At 41.1% G+C, this 23,572-nt stretch overlaps 1 protein-coding gene across 2 annotated transcripts in view; it reads right to left on the bottom strand.

The window, feature by feature from the left end:
- klhl13 (kelch-like family member 13) overlaps positions 1-20,864 on the bottom strand; it is a 104,708-nt gene extending 83,844 nt beyond the window's left edge. Inside the window, exons 1-2 of one of the 2 annotated variants that reach the window (XM_084073754.1) lie at positions 20,770-20,864; positions 17,701-17,778 (exon numbers count right to left, since the gene is read on the bottom strand). In XM_084073754.1, the coding sequence (XP_083929880.1) occupies positions 17,701-17,759 (59 nt within the window). In that variant the 5' untranslated portion in view covers positions 17,760-17,778; positions 20,770-20,864. Of the gene's footprint in view, positions 1-6,314; positions 6,473-17,700; positions 17,779-20,769 lie in introns of those variants that run through there. The other variant, XM_084073753.1, reaches the window with a different exon arrangement.
- Between the last annotated feature and the right edge of the window lie 2,708 nt (positions 20,865-23,572).

Here is a 23,572-nt window from a genome sequence, read left to right as displayed (position 1 = left end):
AAATGTTTATAATGTTTTCTTTTTAAAAACAATACTCAAAGATTTGCTCTCACTTTCAAGATAAAAAAAAATAGCAGATCTACAAGGTCATAGCACGGCACAAAGTGACGTGCTATGAGCTTGTAGATCTGCTATTTTTGAATAGCCAGAGTATAGAATATGGTGAAAAATAAGTGCTTTCAAATGATTGTGACACTATATTAACTAATTTGGCCGGGGACCCCCTGGAAACCCCCCAAGGACCCCCTGGGGGGTCCCCGGACCCCACTTTGAGAACCAATGCTCTATCATACATCACAAACACACACAAGAGCAGCTCCTAAAACAAACGTTGCTTTCCTGTACACTTTATGGTGATGCATGTGACACACACACACACACACACACACACACACACACACACACACACACACACACACACACACACACACACACACACACACACACACACACACACACACACACACACACACACACACACACACACGGTGCAAACTAAAGTTAAAAATGACCCCACCAAAAGCAGCCCAGAGCGTAGTATAGAGTCCCAGAGGGCCCATAAACAGTGAGTCGTTCCCCTGACCACAGAGTAGAGTGTGTGTAACCTATAATCGGGGGCCAATATCGTCCTGCCTAAAAAGACACATCAGACAATGTGCCCGTCTGAAAATAGTTGTGTGGTTTTAGGGAGGAGGAGGAGGACAGAGCCAGACGGGGCAGAGTTAAGGTGGAGTCACTCTCTACACTCTTACATGTTATTGTGGGCCAACACATAAAAATGGCCCTTTGTACTCCGTGACGAACGCAGTGAAAGAAATAAGAATCATGCGTAGTGTTAGTTTAACCCATTAACCCATTGAGACCTGAAGAAGCATCTGTGTCACTTTTTGATTTGAGCTAAAAAGCATTTTTTTACTCTTTGGCAATTAAAAAAATAGCAGATATACAAGCTCATAGCGCGGCACCGAGTGCCGCGCTATGAGCTTGTAGATCTGCTATTTTAGAAATATCGTTATTTTTTTGCAAATCTTGAGATTTGAGTCTCAAAAGCGAACATTTGTAACTTAAATCTTTGCTTCTGGGGGATTTAACAGTGTTTTGAAAAAAACGTATGTCGCCATAATATCAGTGGTTCTTTTTTCCATGTCAAGGACCCCCAAAATGACATGTATTTAGCCACGGACCCCCATCTAAAAATATATGTTTCAGGGACCCCCGGAAGCAAAGATTTGAGTTAAAATTTTTCGCTTTAAAACAATATATATATATATATATATATATATATATATATATATATTAAAAGATTTGCACACATTTTCACGATTTTTCAAAAATAGCAGATCTACAAGCTCATAGCGCGGCACTCGGTGCCGCGCTATGAGCTTGTATATCTGCTATTTTTGAATAGCCCAAAGTGTTAAATAATGCTTTTTAGCTCAAATCTAAAAATGACAGTTCCAGGTCTTAATGGGATAAAGGGCAAGACCACTTTGGTAGAGGTTTGGGTTGTGTAGTTACCTTGCCATGATGTAACTCCAAAGGTGGACAAGAAATAAAAAATATATTACTCTATTGATTAGAAATTAATAATTCAAAATATGCTCCTCATTGACTTAAAATGTACGGTGAAACAGCTCTCGAAGTCACTCTTTTAGCACGTAAACAAACACAAACAAAAGATGATTCAGACAATATAGAGCGTCACAGAACCCAGTACTGTTTGTTTTTTAAATAAAAATGTTAACATCCTGTTGATTTTACTATTTTTTACTAGGAAGAAAACACGGACTGGATCTGCGGATCTGGATCCACATCTTCAAATTGTAAAATCAACAGGAAGTTGCCATTTTTATTTGAAAAATAAACAGTACTGGGTTTGGTGATGTTCTATATTGTCTGAATCAGCTTTGTTTGTGTTCATTTATGTGCTAAAAGAATGACTTTTAGAGCTGTTTCACCATACAATATAAGTCAATGAGGAGCATATTTTGAATTATCAATTTCTAATCAATGGAGCAATTATTTTTGATTTCTTGTCCACCTTTGGAGTTACATCATGGCAAGATAACTATACAACCCAAACCTCTACCAAAGTGGTCTTGCCCTTTAAGACCAACCGGGAACGCATCTGTGTCATTTATTTATTTATTTTGGCTATTTCAAAAATATCAGATCTACAAGCTCATACTATGAGCTTGTAGATCTGATATTTCATTTTTTAGAAAAATGTGTGAAAATCTTTAGTTTGAATATATATATTTATTTAGTTTTTCATGGAAATGCTCTTCATTTTTAACTCAAATCTTTGCTTCTGGGGATTCTACAAATGTCTTGATGGGTATGTTTTAAGGGTATGTTGCTATATATCAAACTTTTTTTCATGTCAAGGACCCCCAAAATTATATGTATTTGGCCGCCGACCTCCAACCCATCTCAAAATATGTTGTAACAGGGACCCCACAGAAGCACAGATCTGAGTCAAAAATGTTCCCTTTAAAACATAAAATTATTCAAGTATTTGCACAAATATTCAAGGTTTTTCAAAAATAGCAGATCTACAAGCTCACAGCGAACTTGTATGCCTGCTATGTTTGAATAGCCAATGTATACAACATGGATAAAGTGGTTACACAGAAAAAGGAGTATTTCAGCCAAAACATTTCTTACTTTCTATCAATTACACAACCCAAGAAGCCTGAATTCATGGAGATTTCTTTTGTTTTTGTCGAATTCCTGAGAAAATAATTTGATGACCAGGTTGTTGCTCCGTAGGGGTCTCTTTGAGTCTCCTACTGAGTTCTTTGAGTCTCCTACCGGTCCGGAGGGCTTTCACCAACTAGTCGACTTCATAACAAGTCGACTAGTATAACCGCTAGTCGACCTTGTTGGTACTACTCAACTAGTTTATTTTTTTTGTATGCAGTCCTACAAGGTAGCAAGCTGATTCTAACTATAGTCAGCCCTGTACAGTTTTATTTTTGAAATTACGAACATTATTAACGTAACATAATATCCAGTCACCCACACACTGCCTAGTTTACCAAACACCCGTCCGCCACACATAGCAGTAATCCAGTGTGTAGGGGACCCGTGGTGAAGTTGGTTTCAGGTTGGATATTCACCCAGTTGGATAGTATCCAACTGGGTGAATAATATCCAACCTGAAACCAACTTCACCACGGTGGGAAGGGGCCAGCGTTGTGTTAGCGTCTTTTCCGGGACTTGTCAGAATCTAGTTGTATAAAAAAATATAACATTGGAACGAACACAGCAGCAGGTGAGGGCGACCCAGATAAAGAACAGGCCGTTAGTTTATATGGAAGTATTTCACTGAAGATGTGGACAAAAAGACGGTGGAGTGTTTGTGTAGCGAGGCTAGCAAGTAGCCTAGCCTTGTTATTGACCAACAGCTGGATTTATTGTGTACTTTAACGAGAGACACGGCAGATCCAGTATCCATTCCTTATTGTAGCGGCTAAAATGGATGTGGATTGTGGCAATTGTGAAATGCTGTTCGTTGTTGCAGTGTAACGTTCTCACACGTGTGTTTGTTTGTGTATATATCTGTTGTCAACCTAGCTGCTGCAAAATGTCGTGCCACAGAGCGTCTTTATTATTACATAATAGGTAAACATTGACTAGTTGACTACCAGTGGGTCAAATCTGTCAAAAAATCACTAGTCGTGAAAGCCCAAGTAGAAACTAGGGGCTCCTACCCTTTCTTAGTCCACTTCCTCGCGGGTGCTTCTGTGTTTATTCCTACTTACGACAACACTACATGTTTAAGGCAGTAGTGTGTTTATTCCTACTAACAACAACACTACATGTTTAAGGCAGTTGTGTGTTTATTCCTACTTACGACAACACTACATGTTTAAGGCAGTGGTGCCAACGACAAATTATGCTGTTAGCAGAATCTGTCTTGAGAGATTACATTTGTACAATCTCAGTTACAATTGGAAACGAGGCAATAGAAAATGACAAATGTTAATGTGTAACATAACATGGCTGCGATCTCGCTATCGTTCATAATAACATAAATCCAGTTCGTTGGGTTCATGTGGGAGTTTCGGTTTCAGGAGGTGTCACAAATTATTCAGCCTAAATAAACAGAACTGTATGATTTCATTTCATTTTTTGTGGCTGCTCTACAAAAAAAACAACTCATCTTATTATCCCGTTCGCTCCAATCAAAAAAGATCCCACGGTCCATGTCAAAGAAGCCCCTAATCATCACGTCGTGACACTTTGTTGTCGACATTCTTTAAACATTTCCGTCAAGGGCTTCCTTAAGGTTAAACGACTCTTAGAAGAAAGTCAAGCTATAAGGGCTGAGTAAGGTAAAAGGGAGGAGGGCAAAAGCCTTATTATCAAAGTGAGCTTTTTTTCAAAGCATGTCAAGTTGCAGCTTTCAACACGAGAAGAAGAAGAAGAAGAAGAAGAAGAAGAAGAAGAAGAAGAAGAAGAAGAAGAAGAAGAAGAAGAAGAAGAAGAAGAAGAAGAAGAAGAAGAAGAAGAAGAAGAAGAAGAAGAAGAAGAAGAAGAAGAAGAAGAAGAAGAAGAAGAAGACATCACACTCTGGGAGCCGCCTTTCATTTTGAAGCAACGTTTCGGTTCAAAGGATGAGCATTAAAACGACATTGGGCTGCTCCACCCCCCGCCCCCCCCCCCGTGGGTTTTATTCTGGTGTCATCATCATTGGTATGCAGGAATATCTCACCTTAGAATATCTTACACCTCAACAGATACAAATCTCTTGTTTTTTAAGGATTTAGACTCAGAGGTCGCTATGTCTACCAATCCTATAATAAAAATGAAAAAAATAACCTCTTTGTTAAACTGAACTGAGAAATGTCAATACTTTTGCTAATTCATCAGTATAGCGCGCCGCCCGTTTTTAACGCTATAGCCTGGCTCTGACAGCCCGCTGCATTCGCTCTTTGCAGAACGCCGGCTCTCTCATATATATAAATATATATATATAGATATATATATAAATATAGGCTATGATCAGGCCTGTGTGCAGTGTACCAGTGTACTGTACACACACATGTCACATTAAGACACTCATCCATTATACCAGAGCGCTGAAACGGAATGAAAAAAAAGGGCCAGAAGGGAGAGAGAGGATGAGAGAGAGAGAGAGAGAGAGAGAGAGCGAGCCTGTGCGCACCATCCATCCATCCAACCATCTCTCTCTCTCTCTCTCTCTCTCTCCCCTCCCCCCCCTCCTGTAGAAACAGCAGGAGATGACAATAGCTTCTAAAAACCAGGGCACGCCACTGACATAACCTGCACAAAAGCCTGGCTCCTCCTCCCTTAAAGCCCTGCTGTGGTGGTGCCCGAATAAACACAGGGTAGGGGGGGTGGTGTGGGGGGGGGGGGGGGTGCAAGGGGTCGTGGTGGTGGTGGACGTGGCACTGGCTACGGCCAACGTTAAATGGTAAAAAAACAACCAGCCAGCCCAGCCAGCCTCGCTATAGTCGCTACCCTGCCTGCCCCCAGGCACCAGCAGAGCAGCACGGCAACCCTGTCTATAGCTACTACAGTATATAGACCATTATAACCCATTCAATACGTTGACCCGTCTCTTGTCGTTTTTTTTTATATATTTCTTTGGCTATTCAAAAATAGCAGATATACAAGCTCATAGCGCGGCACCGAGTGCCGCACTATGAGCTTGTAGGTCTGCAATTTTCTTTTGTTTTTTAAAGATATTTTTTGGGGCTTTTTCTGTCTTTAGCTGCTATTTTTTTGAAAAATCTTCAAAATTTGTGGAAATCTTTCAATATATATATTTTTTTTTTTAAGCGAACATTTGTAACTAAAATCTTTGCTGCTGGCGGGGCGGGGGTCCCTGGAACAAAATATTGTACACTTTAACAACATATATATATATATATTCAAAGATTTTCACGTTTTTTCAACAAAGAAAATAGCAGATCAAGCTCTTGTACATCTGCTGTTTTTGAATAGCCAAAGACATCTAAAAAAAATGACAGAGATGCGTTCCCGGTTTGAACGGGATAACGCACGTCCCTACGTCCCACCAACGCAGCATTTAGATTGAGTGCATCTCGACACGCCAGTGAAGCCCACAGCCACGGCACTCAATCATCAACATCCAGCCCTGATCCCATGCAGGACGGGAACGCGTAGAGATTAGCCCCAGAGCTAGCTGCGTATCCACAGTGAAATGATATAAATGTAATAAAAATAGAACCAATTCTGCGTGGATGCAGCGTTTGAGACGAGAGAGAACCCGGCCGTCCTCTCCCTCTCTCTTTCTATGTCGTTCCACTCTGCTTACTCACATATAGGCGGGCGAGAGAGGCGAGGACCTGGACGTCTTGAGCACGGGCACGGGGAATTTCCAGCTTACGGGCGAACCGCTCTTCCATTTCAACGGCATGTTTGTCGTCGCGGTGGTGTTGGTGACGCTGTCACCAGAGCGCTGCCACAGCGGCGGCGGCGGCGGAGGAGGCAGCGGCGGTACCGGCGGCAGCAGCAGCAGCAGAGCAGCGAGAGCAGGAGAAGAGCATTTCCATGAAAAGGCTTCGGAGGAGAGGAGAGAGCAGCCTTCCTTCTTCCATCCCACTCTCACCCGCTCCGTGTTACAGCGGGGAGGAGGAGGAGGAGGAGGTGGTGGTGGTGGGAGAAAGGAGAGGCAGCAGCAGAGGCAACGGCAGGCCGTTTAAAGAGAGAAGAGATACAGCAGCTCACACACACACACACACACACACACACACACAGCAGGGCTGCTAGCGAAGGCAGCCACAGGAGGTGCTACACAGGCAGAACACACAAGCCCAATGAATCCACGGATATCTCTGCCGCTGTGTGACTCTCTCTCTCTCTCTCTCTCTCTCTCTCTCTGCCAGCCGCTGTGTGAGAGCCCCGCCCCGCCAGCACCGTCAGGTCTTGTCGGGTGGATGAGAGGGAGGGGGGGAGGGAGGGAGGGAGGGAGGCCTTCCTCCTCCCTTTCCCTCACTGTCACTCTCGTCCAGGGTTTTTATAGCTCGGCAACAGTGCCACCTTGTTGCCAGGAGTGGTCATTACAGTCCAAGGGGGCTACAGCTGTCCATCAACTTCTTAGTGATGATATTATCTAATTGAATAGTGCAGATCATACATCAGATCATATAATAGATATAGATATAGATCTCAACACCAATCAATGAATAAACACCAACGATTTTCTTTTATAATCAACTAAATCAGTCAGTCTGATTAATCACTTAAGCCGCCCTTATTTTATACTTCGTCACAACATTACATTACAGTCATTTATCAGACGCTTTTATCCAAAGTGACTTACAGTAAGTGCATTCAACATAGGTAGGGAACGAAACTACTAATCACCAGAAGCATTAAGTGCATTCTCTTCTAAAACAAGCAACTAAGAGTATATTTGGTATTAGTATATATATATAGTAAGGTAAAAGTACAATATATCAGCTACCTACTTTCATAACCCATTGATACCTGAAGCCGATTTTACATGTCTCCTAAATCCCAACAGTTTTCTGAAAAACTTATGTTTCTATATCAGTGGTGCTCAATGTTTTTCATGTCAAGGACCCCCAAAATGATATCTATTTGGCCACCGACCCTCATCAAAATATTTTGTTCCAGGGACCCCCCAGAAGCAAAGATTTGAGTTAAAAATGTTCACTTTAAAAATATTTATATTCAAAGATTTGCACACATTTCCACAATTTTTCAAAAATAGCAGATCTACAAGCTCATAGCGTGGCACTCGGTGCCGCGCTATGAGCTTGTAGATCTGCTATTTTTGAATAGCCAAAGTGTAAAATAATGCTTTTTAGCTCAAATCTAAAAATGACACAGTTCCAGGTCTCAATGGGTTAAACAGATGAGACAAATAGCAAAATCAAATGAGTAAGAGCTAAAACAAATAAATACATGTAACAATAAAATAAAATAAGAGTTCGTACAACTAGTTAACAACAAGTAGGCACGGCGAAGAGGAAGGGTAGTGTTTCCTTTGTCACCAAAATGTGGAATGCCCCGACAACACTCGGTGCTCATTCACTGCTGCTGTTTTTATCTCATATGTACATAATATATAGTGATTGTATTTGTTGATGTTTTTTTATGCTATGTCAATGAATTGAATGAACTTTGCTGCGTTATGCCTTTAGCATCAGGGCCCTATTTTTACCCATTATCCCTACACTTCTTTGCCATGTTTTACTAGTTTTAATAACATTTTCAAATAATTGGCATAAATAAATGGCAAAGAAGATTAGGATTAATGGGTTAATAGGGCCCTTAATGTCTTACACAAAACATGATTTAACCACTTTTAACTTGGCCATGCCCTATTTTGGGCCATGTCTTTATATGAGAACATTTTCAAATAATTATAAAGAAACCCCAGCATCAATAGCCCACATAGATCTCAACGCATTGTTGTGATGTGACACATTATGAGCATACCGTATAGATCAGCTATTTTCTCTGTACGATGTAAGTATAAAATACGGTTACAATTCAAGTTTAAAACACTATCTTAATACTACATCACAAAGGCCATGTTGAACCTGTAGTGACTAAATGTATTCACGTCAACATCAACCGTTTCCTTGTTTCTGACCCACAAAACATTGTGAAATATTCATTCGTTCCTTTCAGCTCCCAGTCCAAATGGATTTAGAAGTCCACCCCAGAATCCCTGTGATGTTCTAACATCAAGCCAAAACCCCACATCCAGTATTTAAAGGTATAGTCCAAATGGACCCTTATAGATCTTTAACTCTTCAGAGAGTAAAATGGAACCAAATGGACCCTTACAGGTCCATTTGGTTCCATTTTACACTCTCAAGAATTAAATTATTGTTAAACATCTGCATTACTTAACTGGATAATTGTTATTTTGATCAACGTTTGCCTGTTATCTCTCCTATGGTACCAACATCAATACAGCATGGATGGAATTATGGACAAAATCTTATCCAACAATAACAAAATTTCAATGTTTTGGGCAGGGGTGCAAATAATGCTCACTGGACGGCCTTGCACGCCGTGCCGGAACCTATTTGACCAGGAGCACACGCAGGCACACGCATAGATTTAAAACTACTTTAAATTCACACCTCAACAAAGTTCTCAAAGGCTCCCGACTCACACCTAGCGAATTAACATAGGAATAAGCCTAGATGCATATCAAAAGAAAAGTGTTGAAAACCACTGGGCTACAGCACAAACACAACTCTGGCCCGTTTTCGGGAGAGGGAAGCCAGGCGGGGATGAAGGGGTGACATTTGTCACTGCACCCATTCCTACGGGGGGGCGGGGGGGGGGGGAGAGACACCTGTCAAAAAGGTCAACCAAAGAATACGCTTTTTGTATAGGATTGGCCGTCTAGTCAGTAAGAATACTCTGAAGATTCTTGCAGGGGCCCTCATACAAGGTTATTATGATTATGCAAGCTCCTCATGGTATCACAACACCTCCAAGGCCTTAAAAATAAGGCTCCAAACATCCCAAAACAAACTAGTAAGGCTACTTCTTGGCCTCAATCACAAAACCCATCTAACCCATGCCCATTTTGATAGGATTGGATGGCTTAGGGTTGAGGACAGAGTACAGCAACTTGCTATGGGCCTGGTCTTTAAGATACACCACAACATTGACATTGGGATCCCCCTGTATTTGTCTAAATACTTCCAAAACGTTAATGCAGTCCACGATCATAACACCAGAGGCAGCTCCACGAATCATGTTCAACCCAGATTTGGCTCAACAAAGGGAATGAACTCGTTCTCATGCTATTCATCAAAAATGTGGAATGCCCTACCAAAAGGAGTAAAGGAGTGTAAAACCCTACTCACTTTCAAAACCGCCCTAAAGATACACCTTCAGGAGGCTGCAATTCAAAAATGGCCCCTGTCTAAGTCTTAACCTACCCCCCCTCCCCTTTTTTTTGTTCTTCTCTTGTACATATTTTTCACTTTTCATACCAGTAACCTGTAAGCTGATTGTGTGACGTTCTGTATAGTAGTGTGTATATCTGTCTGTCTCTTATATGTATAGTAGTGTGTATATCTGTCTGTCTCTTATATGTATAGTAGTGTGTATATCTGTCTGTCTCTTTATGTATAGTAGTGTGTATATCAGTCTGTCTCTTATATGTCATCATGATTTGTGTGCATGGGGAACTCATCTTAAACAAGCTCAGTGCTTAATGAGCCTCCCAGTTTAGTAGACCTTGTATTGTGAATTTGTCCATGTACTGTTGTTCTCATGTCTTACTAAATAAAGTACATCAATCAATCACCAGGGAGTGTTGGGCGGGAGGAGTAGGACGAAGGCTCTACGTCCTCCTGTTGGGGGCTCCTCACTGGCAGGTGAGTCAGTAGGATACAACAGCAGTGACAATAACACACAAAAAAAATGTGTTTGGGGAAGAATTAATTGGCATAACTACATAAAAAAAAAAGAAAAAATATACAGCAGCTTGTGACTACACTGATTGGAACACAGGTTCTTTGTTTGGACATACCGGAGGTTTGTGTGCTCGACAGCCGGCAAAACATACATTTTCTACATCAATAACAGGAAGCGATTCTCCCCGAAACAATGACATGAAGAGATTTGTCCAAATGTGACATCTATATACTGGAGCTTACTGTTTCAAGACGCCCCGTCCTCACAAAATGTGTTCGTTAAGGAGCAGGCTGACACACTGTCACAACGACATTCACACATGCATATACTCCCTCATTAAAATAACGTTATACACCTTCCAACTGACAAGAGAACAGTCATGTTACCATGGTTACTGTTGATTATCCAACGGGCTCGTTAAAGCTGTGATAACGCAGTTCATTTGATTATACATTCTGTAAACACAATGCCTTTTCTCCCTTCTGACAAACTGATACATTGAAGAAAAGCTATTTAACTGTACATTTGCCTTTGCCTAAATATTTGATCTACCCATTCACGCATTGGTGAGCTTGAGGATCTGCTATTTCTTAATATCCTAAGTATAAAACAGGTCTTAAAGGGGTATTTCACTTTTAAAAACACGTTTAGGGTCATTTTAACATCTTCTCTGGCTTTTGTGTGCACCCTAAACCCATGGTTCTCAAAATTGGGGTCCGGGGACCCCCAGGGGTACTTGAGGGGGTTCCAGGGGGTACCCAGCTAAATGATGGACAGGAACCAAATGGACCCTTATGGGTCTGTAACTCTGAGAGTGTACAAATGGAACCAAATGGACCCTAACGGGTCCATTTGGTTCCATTTGTACACTCTCAGAGTTAAATTAACATTGATTTTACAATATGAATTGGGGTCCCAGAGGTATAAATGCCATTAAATGGGGGTCCGTAGCGTAGCCTAATGCATGTCAAACTGGGGGTCCTTGAAATTAAAATGGTTGAGAATCACTGCAAGAGAGCCGTAAAAATCTTCTCTTATTGGGGTCCCTGGCTTATCTTTTCAAATGGGGGTCCGCGGGGTAATAAGTGTCAATTTGGGGGTCCTTGACATGAAAAAGTTTGAGAAGCACTGCCCTAAACCACCCTAAACCACTGCCACTCAGTGCCTGGGTAGCTCCTTCGGTAGAGCTCTCGCCTGGTCAGGGGTTCGATCCCGGGCGCCGCCAACTCAGCGTATGAGTGGCACGGCTTGGGTGTGGCCAGTCATGCGGTAAGTAAAGTACTGAGAGCTGATGATGGTATAGGTGTGGCGCTCTGCACTTCAGCAATACATCTCACAGGGGTCTGGTGCATTGTAAAGCAGATCAGCTGATACAGACAATAAGTCTCTCCTAACTGTCTGGGTTGCACACAAACGCCAGAGTGGACATTAAAATGACCCTAGAAGTGTTTTAAAGTGAAATAATTAAGTGGTTGAGCATCGCATCATGGCATGCAGCACAAGACAGGTCGCGATGGAGGCACATCGTTGAAGACTGATGTCCAGTGTTGCCAGATTTCGCAAGAGAAAGCGAGCTGATCTAGCTGATCTACAAGCTCACAACGCGCCGCGATGTGATGTGTTGTGAGCTTGTGGATCTGTAACAACATTTTGAAATAAATGTGAAAAATGTGGAATGTTTTGACACATTTTGAGTACACACATCTTGTATAGGGGGTTCGTGGCACAAAATATTTGCAGTTGAGGGGGTCCGTGGACAAATACATATACATTACATTGTTCAGGTCCTTGACATGAAAATGTTACAACATTAGGAACCAAGCCCAAATAAGCAACTACACTTTAGAAACAAAAAAATGCAACCACCAATATTTGCAGGGGACTTCACAGAAAAAGAAGACCAAAGTCGCTTATAATAAGTGGACATGGCAACACTGGTTATGTTCCACTTGGGATGAGGAAGATTAAGTCAGTCAGTCAGTTAAGTGGTCAAAGACTAAATCTGCTACTTTCACGTCCGATTCGGAAATCGAACCCGGATCCCTCAAGCCAGCTGAGTTAGTACAGATAGTCTACCCAGGCTACAGGATCTAAATGTCTCAATAGAAGAGGAGGGAGACCAAATACAAGTTAGTTATCTAGTATTAACCAACTTCTACCATAGAAATTGGTGAAAATGATGTCCATTTGTACACTCTCAGAGTTATGGGGGTCTGTGGCCTAATCTGCATACCAAACTGAGGGTCCTTGAAATTAAAAAAGTTTGAGAGCCACTGCCTTAAAAGTGTTCATTATATATCAATAGAGGAACTCAATTAAAACCATGAACTACTAACCGCAGACCAAATCCCTTAAACGTGGCCACACTAACGAGCAATCATGGACAAAAAAGGCTTTAAAAATAACCAGCTCACAAGATAAAAGTAAAGCTTTACTCCAAAGCTAGATTAACCCAGTCAATCCAGGAACGCATAGCTGTGTCATTTTAGATGTTTAGCTATAGCCACTACTTTATACTTTGGGCTATAAAAAAATAGCAGATCTACAAGCTCATAGCGCGGCACCGAGTGCGCTTGTAGATCTACTTTTTTTTTATTTAATCGTTAAAACCTAAAATCGTGCAAATCTTTGAGTATACATATATTTTTAAAGCGAACATTTGTAACTCAAATCTTTGCTTCTGGGGTATTCTACTAATGTCTTCTAAATCCTAACAGTTTTTTTTATTTTTACTTATGTTGCTATAATATCAGTGGTTCTCAAACTTTTTTCATATCAAGGACCACCAAAAAATTATATGTATTTGACCGCGGACCCCCATCACAAAATATTTTTTTCCAGGGACCACCAGAAGCAAATATTTCAGTTAAAAATGTATATATATTTATATATATATTCAAAGATTTGCACACTTTTTCACGATTTTCTTTCTCAAAAATAGCAGATCTACAAACTCATTGGTGCCGCGCTATGAGCTTGTAGATCTGCTATTTTTGAATAGCCCAAATAAATGTTAAAATGACACAGATGTGTTCCCGGTCTAAATAGATTAAAGTGTTAGAGTCTGAAACAGAGCTTACTTCATCCAAACCCTGAGGCCAACAGAGGGAGAGAGAGAGAGGGAGGTTTGTTCATTAAATATTCAAAAGCCTTGAAAGACACATTTATTTTAACTACCATGAACCCTACATGAGTCCCTATTCTGGGCCTGTCATCGTAATAGTCGAACATTCTGCCAAGATAGGCGTACATGCAGCACAAATAGCAGATCAACAAGCTCACACGACCAACTCACTGGCCTTGTGGGTTAGAGTGTGTTCGCCCTGAGTTTGGGAAGTCAGGGTTTGGGTTTGACCCCCCCCCCCCCCCCCCCGGGTCATACCAAAGACGATAATATTATAAAACGGAAGCCCGACACGGGCATCAGTACAAGGGCCGACATCAGGGGGGATTGTGATGTGCAGTCTAGATCAGGGGTGATGCAACTTTGATGATGTAGAGCGCCACTATATTTCCACACTCACTCCAGAGGGACACATTGCAAATACTGTCGGGCTGACACCTTTTCGCCATTCTACGCCACACAAAGCAAAAATAGCCGATCTACAAGCTCAAAACGCGTCGCACCGCGGCGCGTTTTGAGCTTGTAGATCTGCTATTTTTTGCCATTTTTGAATTGGAATCCAGATTTTTTTGTGCTATTTTTGAATAGGTATCCTGAAAAGTAACATTCTTATTCAATTTCAAATGCATTTAGTTATACTTATGTTAACTTTATGAATTTAAATACAAATACAATGGACATAAAAAAGACAATAGAAATGTAATATTAGTCATTAAGCTACTAATATAGACAGAAGTAATTAAAGCGGGTCATGTTTGGAATTGTAAACAGCTGAAATCAATAATATATCAGTATTCCGATATTAACCTGCGGGCCGCATTAAGTGAAGGTGGGGGCCGCATGTGGCCCCCGGGCCGCCAGTTGCCCATGTATGGTCTAGATGCACAGCCTTTGCACAAAATTCCTTTTCAGTTCAAGGAAGCGCAATTTGGAACAATATACCCACTAACATACTGTAAGAGAGAGTCCATTCTTTACATATTTTAAAGGTCCAACTTTAAATAGGCTTAAATGTAGGTTTTTTTTCTTCATAGTTTCCCTGAGTCTCTGGTATTTTGGGTCAAAACTAGGCCTTTTTTACTGTTCCTTTTTTCTCTTCTGTTTGTACCCTCTCAGTAATGTTTATATGTGCTCTTTCTGTAATGTTGCTCGTTTTCTGTATGGGGACTACTGATGGAAAATAGCATTCTTGCTAAATTCGGCGTATTTACATTGCATTGTATGTGTGGTGTTCATTAATATTTACTGTCCCTCCCAAATAAATGTATAAATAAATAAATAAAATAAAAATGCCTCCCCGCTTGGCACTCAGCATCAAAGGCTGGATTTGGGGGTAAGTCCCTGTGACATACTAGAGTCATGACCAGGGGGTTTACTTGTATATCAAGAGGCCTCACGCTACAGAAACAGAAACAGGAGAGGGGGCTCCTGCCCCCTATGGGCCTCATGGCCCGGCAAGGCTTACTTATTACTTACAACAAGCTCACAACAAGTCACATAAGCCACGTACAGGCCCCTGGGGGACTCCAGGCAGTCATCACACTGACTGACCGCTGGTGGTCAGAATGAATCAATGAATAATAATAATATTATTGACCAACTTGCTCCCTCGGGGGAAATTGGGTTTCAGCTCAACCCAGCTGATGGCTGCCCACAGAGGGGGCGCGGAGCAGGTGTCTTGCTCAAGGTCACTTCGACCAGTCGTCACAACACAGAGATAGCACTACAGCGGTGGAACAGACCGTCCCGTCCTCTAAAAACATTACCACTTGAACTGAAAAGCTCCATGATGAGGAGACTGTACTAGATCTCTACACAACACTTTTAACACATTCAATCCGGGAACACGTACTACGTGTCATTTTAAGATTTCTTTGGGCTATTCAAAAATAGCAGATCAACAAGCTCATAGCGCGGCACCGAGTGCCGCGCTATGAGCTTGTAGATCTGCTATTTTTTGTTAGAATCGTGGGAAATATGTGCATATATTTGAATATGTATATTTTTAACTCAAAGCTTTGCTTCTGTGGGGGTCCCTGGAATAAAATATTTTGGAGATGGGGGGATGGTCTGCTGACATGATTAAAAAGAAAGAACCACTGATATTATAGCAACCTATGTTTTTTGTTTTTTTTTAAACGGTTAGGATTTAGAAGACATTTGTAGAATCCCCAGAAGCAAATATTTCAGTAAAAAAAATAGTATATAGTATGTAGCAACATACATTTTTTGTACGTTTTTTTATACGTTTTTCAGAACATTTAAGTCAGGATTTAGATGGCGTTTTTAGAATCGGCCTCAGGTCTAAATTAAAGTTAAAAAACATATCTATTCAAAGATTTGCACAAATGTTCAAGATTTTTCAAAAAATAAATAGCAGATCTACAAACTCGTAGATCTGCTATTTTTGAATAGCCAAAGAAATCTTAAAATGACACAGATACTTTACCGGCCTTAATGGATTAATCAACTGTCCCAAAGCTGCATGGCTCTAACCACACAGAACATTATGTCATGATGACCTGTGAGTAACCGACGGTTTTTCCATTTATTGCCGGCCGGCTGAGCCAATCAACATTATGAGGGATTATTCTGAAGTGCCTATTTCTGTGCAGAACCCTTTGATCGCTCCGTCACTCACAAGAGATGATGAGAAATCATAATGCGTGCAGCCCAGCCACGCTCACAAAATGCCCGACTGTACTGAAGTACCAATTAATCCACTTGTGCAAGATGAAGCTGTTAGAGTGTATTAAACTGTTTTACTATGTTATGTTCAAACACTTTTCAACCCCAAAACGTAATGTTCTAGCTGGAGCCAGGCTATATTTATGCACTTGCTTGTTGTTTGTGCATTGAAAATGGATTATGGAACTGTGTTTTCTTTATACCAATGTCCAGTAAACTGTAATTATTACGGAAATCGTGTCCGGCAGTTTAGAATACGAGCACCACCTCTGATTAAGATATAATCTATAGACCATTTCCAGTCAATGGGCGAAGCAAATGAAATGAAATGTTTACAATATACCAGCACATTTTGTGATTCTTGTTTTGGCTACAAACAGACACTGCAATATGATCTCACAGAATACAAGAACGCTCGCCCAACGGTCAAACCCGGCGGCCTCGGAACGGTCGCCACCACGACCACGTATTCCTGAACGTAACCTCAGTAAAACTATGTCTAAACCTAACCTTATTCCTAAACGTAACCTAAGTAAAACCATGCCTAAACCTAACCTTATTCCTAACCTTAACCTAAGTAAAACTATGTCTAAACCTAACCTTATTCCTAACCTTAACCTAAGTAAAACTATGTCTAAACCTAACCTTATTCCTAAACGTAACCTCAGTAAAACCATGCCTAAACCTAACCTTATTCCTAACCTTAACCTCAGTAAAACTATGTCTAAACCTAACCTTATTCCTAACCTTAACCTAAGTAAAACCATGCCTAAACCTAACCTTATTCCTAACCTTAACCTAAGTAAAACTATGTCTAAACCTAACCTTATTCCTAACCTTAACCTAAGTAAAACTATGTCTAAACCTAACCTTATTCCTAAACGTAACCTCAGTAAAACCATGCCTAAACCTAACCTTATTCCTAAACTAAACCTCAGTAAAACTATGCCTAACCCATAACTTATAGAGCACAGAGGTCCTGACGTCACTTGTCCATCCCCTGGTTCATAAAGTAATGTCTCTATGTAGAATAACATTGGGTCATCTTAGAATCATCTCATTTAAGAATTGTGGTCCAAAAATAAACAAACTGTCACGGCGATATTGTCAGTGAGGTGGCTCTGTATCGTTTATGATAGTCAGTCACTTATATTTGATACAGTCTGCTTCTGGCGAAACTTTTACTAATTTGTCGGAAGTAACATTAGCGTTTTTCCACCGTCAGTTGATGCTTCATATCCATAAGAGTCAAACCGCCAGGGTCATTTGTTTATTTTTGGAACACAGTTCTTATTTGACGCAATATTAAACACGTCTATGGGAATTCAGAACGGGGGGGGGGGGGGGGACCGCGACGCAGGTAGGATGTGTAAATTACGTCAGACTTCGGTGCTCTATTCCTAACCTTAACCTCTGTAAAACAAATAGAACCGCTGGGGATGGGTGTGTTTTGGGGGGTCGTAACGGTACAGTACCTTTCATGCAGTCCGTTTGGCATCATGGTCTCGCCCCCTCTGTGTATAGGGTGCTCCATGCCCTCTCCAAAGCCACACCTGGAAAACACAAGGTGAATTATGGACTTAATACACGTTTCACACAGAAACAAAAAAAAGTGTTCATACGCACAGTAAAAGGTAGCTCTCCACCAAACAGACTACTACAGATCACTACAGACTGACGGTCCAATGACGTCGGAATAGTCAAACCCACGCATGTCTGGCCATAAAGTCCACTCGCCCCAGTCAAATCCAGCAACCTCGGAACAGTCGGACCCACCGGGTATTTCTGGCCACCAGAACCTACTCTGCCACGTTTGACGGGATGATTTACGATTCCGTTCCTATCGGGACGTAACTCCCAACACCGCCGAGTCGGCTGAAGGGATCTTTCGGACCGGTAACTCGCTCGCGGCAGTGCCTCTCTCGTGGCTCATATAGGGCTTATGTGGATACAATGCCTATAATTTCTGTGGAGCTGTAAGAATGTTCAAATTACACTACCAAGTCATAACACTAAATATCACACCGTTCAGGAGTTTGTGACGCTACCACCACAAATATGGTACAGAAGGATTCATCGTTGTTACAATTTTGAAGTGGTCCTGTTTTCATTCAAACTTAATGGCATAGTATGAAACTTTGCCCTACGTTTTCAAAACAAAATATACATCATTTCCCTCTATACGAGCGGCCATCAGCCGCTGTAGTAGTGTGGTGGTGTTTACCTCTGCATTTTGGTGATCTCACTGTTTGTTTTGGTAGACAAGGGTGTTTTTGGGCAAACCAAAACAGTGAAAACACCAAAATACAGCAAGAGGGCAATGTGTCTCTGCAGGTAAACACCACCACAAATGTAAACACAGAGCAAAAGTACATACTATTCCTTTAAGCACACAATTCAACAATACTGCATAACACAAGTTAAAGCGAAAGGATGGAGAGTAGAAGAGTTTTCATACCATTAAGATATCAAATTGGACAATTTGTAGCCTACACTTATCTATTTGAATAATAGCATCTAAAGTCCAGGTGGCTTTCTTGGTGCCTCGTTAGTGTTAACCAACATTCAACTAGTGATGATGACAATATTAGCTTAGCTGGACCTGATAACAGCTACAGCTCATTTTACACTAAGATTGGGCTTTGTAATTCTCAAATATGATAAAATAACATGCTCTAACAAACATAACTTCAACATCAAGATCCACTACACAAAATAATATATACCGTAAATAGAATTTACCAAAACAGCCACTTCTATAGCTGAGAAAAAAATCAGTACATTTCAAACCCTATATTACTATAAGATATACCACTTTTTAGATCATATTTGGGAGTTTTTAACAATTGTATCCATTGGCCACCTCTCCTCCAATCTAACCAAGTCCCATTTAAAGATGCACTGAATTGGTGTCGACTTTTTTTTTATCCCAGCAATGACTTTGGGAGGACAGCATCAGCATATGAACTCATCTGCTCCAAACCTCTACAGACTAGACCTAAATATAATCATGACATCAATCTGAGCTGCACGTGTTCACATGGAATGAAATGTTAGTGTCTCTCTTGCCATACTTTCACAAGTCTGACAGCAGAAATAATATTATTATACATCATGGAATTTGTGTGACAGTCAGAGGCACCAATTCAAGGTGGACTTTATCCATTAGTATCCATCTAAGAATGTAACAACAGGTCCATTTGGTTACATGTGTTACTGTCCAGTTAATGTTACAGTCATGGCTACAATACTTTACTCATTTTGTTACTCTGTCATGTGGTTACAATAGTTAAAACTCTCCTTTTTGGTTACATTTGTTGCACTCTAGGTTTATTTACACACTCATGTTGTTACTCTGTCATTTGGTTACAACCAAATTAGTTTTAACAAAGGTAACCAAATGACAGAGTAACAAAATGAGTGTGTAAACCTAGAGTGCAACAAATGTAACCAAAAATGAGAGTTTTAACAAATGTACCCGAATGAAAGTTTTAGCAAATGTAACCGATTGTTAAAACTCTCTTTTTGGTTACATTTGCTGCACTCTAGGTTTATTTACACACTCATTGTGTTACTCTGTCATTTGGTTACATTTATTAAAACTCATTTTGGTTACATTTGTTGCACTGTTAGGTTTATTTATACTCATTTTGGTTCATGTATTTGTAACTCTGAGAGAGAGAAGGTAACAGATGTAACCAAATGAACGTTACATCTGTTACCTTCCGTCTCAGAGTTAACACGGTTAACCAGCAACATTGTGTCCATTATTAGAACATTAGAACAGGTAATAACAACAACAATGAAGGGAAGGGCTAGCATGTTGCTATAGCTAACAGCTAAGTGAGTTCTCACACCTAAACAACACTTCTCTGAACGTCACTCTGCAAACAGCGACACTTTTCTTTCACAAGTTACACTGGACCCGCCCCAAAACACCTCATTGTGCCGCCGAAGCGACTTAAAGCTCGCGCTGCCTGCCGTTGACACTAACGTGGTGTTTATATTTATACTTCTTTATATAAATATAAATCCTTCCACTAAAACCTTTCCCTACAGTCTCAGTACCCGTGGAAAGCCTGGGTTGCTATTTACCCCCTCGGCGGCCACATCCGGTTTAGAGTCCGCCTTACTGTATCCGGTTATTTCCCAGCACACAAAAGGGCCAGTCGGGCTTATTTCCGTATCCGGTCCGCACCGGTTGTGCACGTCGAACACGCGCAGACGGCTCCCAAATGAACCGTTCCTATTTACCCCCTCCACGGTCACATCCGGTATAGAGCCCGACTGACTGTATCCGTTTTTTCCCCCGCACACACAAATAAGCACAGGTTGCTTGTTTCCGTATCCGCTCCAAACCGGATGTGCACGTCTAGAAGGCGCAGACGGCTCCCCCAGTGTGTTTTATCCCCCGACAACACATGACTGTGACATGAAGCTCGCGACGCATTTTCACTTGTTGTTGTAAAAACGGACGCCGCTCGCGCTCCGCGCGCCTTTTAACGCGAGAACAACATGATAAATACAAAGCCATGAATCCATACCTTCAAGTTATCGAATAAAAAATCGATAAACCAGCCCCTCCTCCTCGCTTTATTCCTTCCCAAACAAACCCCCCCACCTCTCTCTCTCTCTCTCTCTCTCTCTCTCTCTCTCTCTCTCTTCTCTCTCTCTCAAATCCACTTATGCCAGCCGCGGCCCCGCCCCCTCCAGTCGTGGTCTAAGCCAATGGCGTGGCGGTTTGCTGGGACCCGCCGGAACATGCGAACTTGCTAGTGGCGGAGCGCGTGTGTCAGTCAAACCGTGTCGTGGGGTGCTCAAAACTCCCGTTACTAAAATAAAGTGCTTGAAGTTCAGTTGACTCAACTTGACTGACAGGGCCGCTGTGTCGCTGTCAATCACTTCTGTTGACTCAACTTGACTGACAGGACTGTTGTGTGTTGCTGTCAATCACTGTCAATATGGAGATAATGATTCTGATTGATTGATTGGCTGAATACTTTAGCACAGTGGTTCTCAAACTTTTTCGTGCCAAGGAGGACCCCCAAATTGACACTTATTAGCCCGCTCCCGCAGACCCCCATTTGAAAAGATAAGCCATGGGGACCCCCATAATAGAAGATTTTTTACGGCTCTCTAGCAGTGATTTCAACCATTTTAATTTCAAGGACCCCCAGTTTGACATGCATTAGAGGCTACGGAGTACGGACCCCCATTTAATAATTGTGTTGTGTTGTGTTGTGTTGTGTTGTGTTGTGTTGTGTTGTGTTGTGTTGTGTTGTGTTGTGTTGTGTTGTGTTGTGTTGTGTTGTGTTGTGATGTGATGTGATGTGATGTGATGTGATGTGATGTGATGTGATGTGATGTGATGTGATGTGGTGTGGTGTGGTGTGGTGTGGTGTGGTGTGGTGTGGTGTGGTGTGGTGTGGTGTGGTGTGGTGTGGTGTGGTGTGGTGTGGTGTGGTGTGGTGTGGTGTGGTGTGGTGTGGTGTGGTGTTGTGTTGTGTTGTGTTGTGTTGTGTTGTGTTGTGTTGTGTTGTGTTGTGTTGTGTTGTGTTGTGTTGTGTTGAAGTTGGAGGTCTGTTGACTCAACTTGACTGACGGGGTTGTTGTGTCGCTGTCAGTCACGCTGGATTGATTATATACACTCATTATAATGATGAGTTATGATTTATTATGAGCCATAAAGCTGTCTAAATGGCTATATACCCATTTTCAGGAGAAGAACTAAAGGAAGTGATTGTATATTTATATTGATACAATTTATGTTGATGTTATATTTTTACATATTTAATTTACATTTTTATTTAGGCTACTTTAGATCAGTAGTTCCCGAACTGGGGGTCCCCAAATGTTTTTTTTAGGGGGTCCCCCAAATAATTAGTTTAATGTGCAACATTGTTTTCTCACTCAACAGTAAACAAACCAACATACAGTATAAGTGTATAGCCTACACCCGGTATCTGCACATTTATAAAGTGACAATTTAATGACTTTTAAGACCTCTTTCATACCAAATTGTCAAATATTAAGTAAGAAAGAGGCAAACATTGTGGGAAAAATATATATATATTGAAAATAGCCGATCTACAAGATCACAACGCCTCGCAGTGCGAGGCATTGTGAGCTATGGACTGGGATGGTGTGTTAGCCTATGTTTGTTTTGTCCAACATGTTTTGTCAATGTTCGGCCTACTGTTGATTGTTGTGCGTTATTAGAATTGTTTCATTGTCATATGTGTGCTGTGTTGTGCCTGAGGACCCCCTTAAAAACAAGATGATGCAACTCAAGGATTTTATCCTCTAATGACATTTTGAAAATAGTAGATATGTCTATAATGAATCATTAGACCTATGAAATGCTGTTACATGGCTGCAAGTAACTGTTACTAATACTGCTATAAGGTCACTACATATATGAGTTCCCAGAAGTTCTCGCCAGCTCTCGCATAGCCTTAGCCTACATCAGTGGTTCTCAAAGTAGGGTCCGGGGACTCCCAGGGGTCCTTGAGGAGCCAGCCAGGGGGTCCCCATCAATGTCCACACAGCCCCACCAATGGGACACAGAGAAAGTAGACAGAAATTGTGGCATCTTATGATGAGAATTACAAGTGTGTAAAGTATATTTACTTGACTATTTCCAATTTTCAATACTTTTGCTTCTACTCCACTACATCTCGGATGCAAATATTGTACTTCTACTCCACTACAATTATTTGAAAACTTTACTTACCAGTTACTTTGTAGATTTTGATTATTATTACAAAACATACATTAGCCCTACAGTAAATACATTTCGGCCATTTGAAAATAGCCGATCTACAAGCTCACAATGCGTCGCATCGCTACGCATGGTGAGCTTGTAGATCTGCTATTTTTACATTTCATACATTTGATAACTTGGGACATTCTGCATAATGAGCACTTACTACTTTTGGTAATTTAAGTACATTTTTATACCAATACTTTTGTACTTTTACAAGTCAATTTTGAATTCCGGACTTTCACTTCTAACAGAGTATTTCTACATTACAGTATTGATACTTTTACTTAAGTAAAACATTTGAGTACTTTTTCCACCACCGAGAATTACTATTAGTGAGGACCAATTACATGAAGATATAAGGTTGAAAATGGTTGCAGTGCTCCTTCAAGCTGCTAATAACAGTTTTACAAACTGTCCCTATTAAGCTCTTTATTGTGTCCTGGAAAGTGGATAAATATACTGTAGATAAAGGTTAAGATCCCTCCACAGTTCTGTTTAACACGTAAACATCGTAGGCTATGATATTTATGGCTATGATTCACAGCTCCATTGCATCACCACACAGCCCATAGGCAGTGTTT

This window comes from Gymnoscopelus microlampas (assembly GCF_963454915.1).
Source record: "Gymnoscopelus microlampas genome assembly, chromosome: 12".
NCBI lineage: Eukaryota > Metazoa > Chordata > Actinopteri > Myctophiformes > Myctophidae > Gymnoscopelus > Gymnoscopelus microlampas.
Note: the sequence above shows the minus strand (reverse complement) of the source record. Positions and strands in the feature narration are given on the sequence as shown.